This window comes from Tetrahymena thermophila, assembly GCF_000189635.1.
Source record: "Tetrahymena thermophila SB210 genomic scaffold scf_8254215, whole genome shotgun sequence".
Taxonomy (NCBI): domain Eukaryota; phylum Ciliophora; class Oligohymenophorea; order Hymenostomatida; family Tetrahymenidae; genus Tetrahymena; species Tetrahymena thermophila.
In genome coordinates, this window is record NW_002476092.1 from 1 (window position 1) to 1,334 (window position 1,334).

General features: G+C 15.3%; 1 protein-coding gene across 1 annotated transcript in view; it reads left to right on the forward strand. All coding sequences in view use genetic code 6, as the record gives it.

Annotated features, from left to right (window-relative positions):
• Nucleotides 1-600: 600 nt before the first annotated feature.
• The window catches only part of TTHERM_002653357 (hypothetical protein), a gene marked incomplete at both ends in the record, with an annotated part of 882 nt that continues 148 nt past the window's right edge, over nt 601-1,334 (forward strand). Inside the window, 4 exons of the mRNA XM_012800445.1 lie at nt 601-613; nt 831-920; nt 1,060-1,149; nt 1,239-1,334. The exon at nt 1,239-1,334 is cut by the window's right edge and continues 148 nt beyond it. Of these exons, the coding sequence (XP_012655899.1) occupies nt 601-613; nt 831-920; nt 1,060-1,149; nt 1,239-1,334 (289 nt within the window). The remainder of the gene's footprint in view (nt 614-830; nt 921-1,059; nt 1,150-1,238) is intronic.

Here is a 1,334-nt window from a genome sequence, read left to right on the forward strand (position 1 = left end):
AAAATGAACAGTTTAAAGCTATATCTAAAGTAATTAATTAATCTTTTTATTTTTTAATTATCTATTTTTTATAATTGTATTTAACATTTCTTAATTTATTTTAATTATATTTGTATAATAATTATTAATTTACATTAATTTATATTTTATTATTAATTAGCAATAATAGTTTAAATTTAGAAGCAGTTCAATTGATTACATAATCATTATAAAACTATTAGAATCTTACTCACTTAAATCTTTATCTTAGGTACTTATTTTTTATATTTAATACCATTTATTTAATTTTTATATTTTACATTTTTCTATATTTAAATTAATTTAATTTATTTATTTGTTAGGTCAAATAATTTAAATGAAGAAGCAGCAAAATATCTAGCTTAATTATAACTAAAATCTTAAAATCTTACATCTTTACAATTAAGCCTTTAGTAATTTATTCTTTTAATATTATTATTTTTATAAATATTTTTTATAATTTAAAAAATTAAAATTAATTAATTAATTTGTTGTTTTTTCCTAGTAATAATAATATTGGCTATCAAGGAGCAAATCTAATTGCACTTTCTCTAAAAAATAATTAGAAAATCACTTATTTAGATCTAGAATTTTAGTAATTAATTTTTAAAATTTAACGTAGGAAGAATTAATATTATTTTGTAATTTATTTAAAATCTTAAATTTATTTTATTTTTATCAAAATTTATAAAATTTATTTTTTTTAATAACATCCAAATTTTTCATTAAAAATTTTTAATAAAATAAAATATTGAGAAATAGAGTAAGTAAGCAATTAATTCAATTATTCATTTTTATTTTTATGTAATTAGGTCAAATAATATCCAAGATCAAGGAGCTATCGCAATTGTATAGTCTTTAGAATCTTGTTAGAATATTAATTAATTAAAGCTATATCTTGGGTAATTAATTTATTAATTAATAATATTTTTGTGTATTTTAATTATTTAATTTATCTTTATTTAATAAATGAATATTACTTTTATTCTTATTGCATTTTAAGCTTAAACAAATTTATTTATTTATTTCTTTATTTATTAGAGATAATAATCTTCAGTTAGAAGGAATCAGATAAATTTCAGAATCTTTAAAAAAATATCAGAATACTACTGATTTAACTCTATGTGTTTCGTAATTTATTTTTATATTTTCTAATTTTTTTTTTTTATTTTAATAAATTTTAATTTTAATTAATTTATTAATTAATTAATATTAATTAGTTACAATAACATAAATCAAGAGGGAATTATGTTAATTCTATCAGCTATGCAAAAGTGCCAGAAAATCACAAATTTAACTCTTCATCTAGTGTAAAA